Source organism: Gekko japonicus, unplaced genomic scaffold (assembly GCF_001447785.1).
Source record: "Gekko japonicus isolate JY-2015 unplaced genomic scaffold, Gekko_japonicus_V1.1 scaffold1911, whole genome shotgun sequence".
NCBI classification, from domain to species: domain Eukaryota; kingdom Metazoa; phylum Chordata; class Lepidosauria; order Squamata; family Gekkonidae; genus Gekko; species Gekko japonicus.
In genome coordinates, this window is record NW_015170945.1 from 109,219 (window position 1) to 110,127 (window position 909).

General features: G+C 63.4%; 1 protein-coding gene across 1 annotated transcript in view; it reads left to right on the top strand.

Annotated features, from left to right (window-relative positions):
• Positions 1-909, top strand: part of CLUH (clustered mitochondria (cluA/CLU1) homolog) — a 65,567-nt gene that overhangs the window by 12,623 nt on the left and 52,035 nt on the right. The window contains exons 7-8 of the mRNA XM_015418890.1: positions 1-57; positions 701-848. The exon at positions 1-57 is cut by the window's left edge and continues 66 nt beyond it. Of these exons, the coding sequence (XP_015274376.1) occupies positions 1-57; positions 701-848 (205 nt within the window). The remainder of the gene's footprint in view (positions 58-700; positions 849-909) is intronic.

Sequence of the window (909 nt, forward strand, 5' to 3'; positions counted from 1 at the left end):
GCTGAACCAGATCAGTCCCACCTTTAAAAAGAACTTCGCCACTCTGCAGAAGAAACGGTGAGCCTTTTCCTTTCCCTTCTCGTAGGAGGGCCACGAGGGGAGAAGCCGTCTGCATTCTGGTTTTGGGGGGTGGGGGGGGAGGGTTCACCTCCTGGCTCCAGAGCGAAGGTCTGCGGCACCAGAGAGGCTCTGCCCCTTGTATCCTGTCCTTCCTCCACGGAACTCTGCACCTGAGTGGCCACGGCAGCCCTGTGAGGTAGGCTGGGCTGAGAGGATTGGCCTGCAGTCGCCTGCTGAGCTTGATGGCGGAGTGGGGGTTTGAACCTGGATCCCTCCGCCCTCTGGGGCTGTGCGTCCCACTAGCTCTGCCAGGCACAGCAGTCAGGCCCCCAGATCTGAACCGGAGAAGGCGTCGCGGCGTCTCCTGTAGGAGGGGCCGGGGGGGGGGGGAGACCGGCTGGCCGCCAGAAGCCGAGGCAGAGCCCGGGGCACGGAAGGGCCTGAGGTCCCTGTAAGGTGCCTCGGTGTGTTGACCGGGGCCAGAGGTCTTGGCAAACGCAGGGCTGGGGCCGCATGTCTTGTCAAGACTCTTAATTTTGAAATTGGTGTGCCTGTCCGGTGGCGGCAGTGTCTTGTCATCCGGGGGAGAGACTGGGCGGTGAATGGTGACCCTCTCTGTGTCCCTTTGGACTCTGGCCAGGGTTCAGAGGCACCCGTTTGAGCGGATCGCCACCCCGTTCCAAGTGTACAGCTGGACGGCTCCCCTGGCCGAGCACGCCATGGACTGCGTGAGGGCCGAAGACGCTTACACCTCCAGGCTGGGCTACGAGGAGCACATCCCGGGCCAGGTAAGGGGGATGACGACGGGGGTGGCATTAGATTGTGTGGCAGACATCAGGCTGCCGGGGG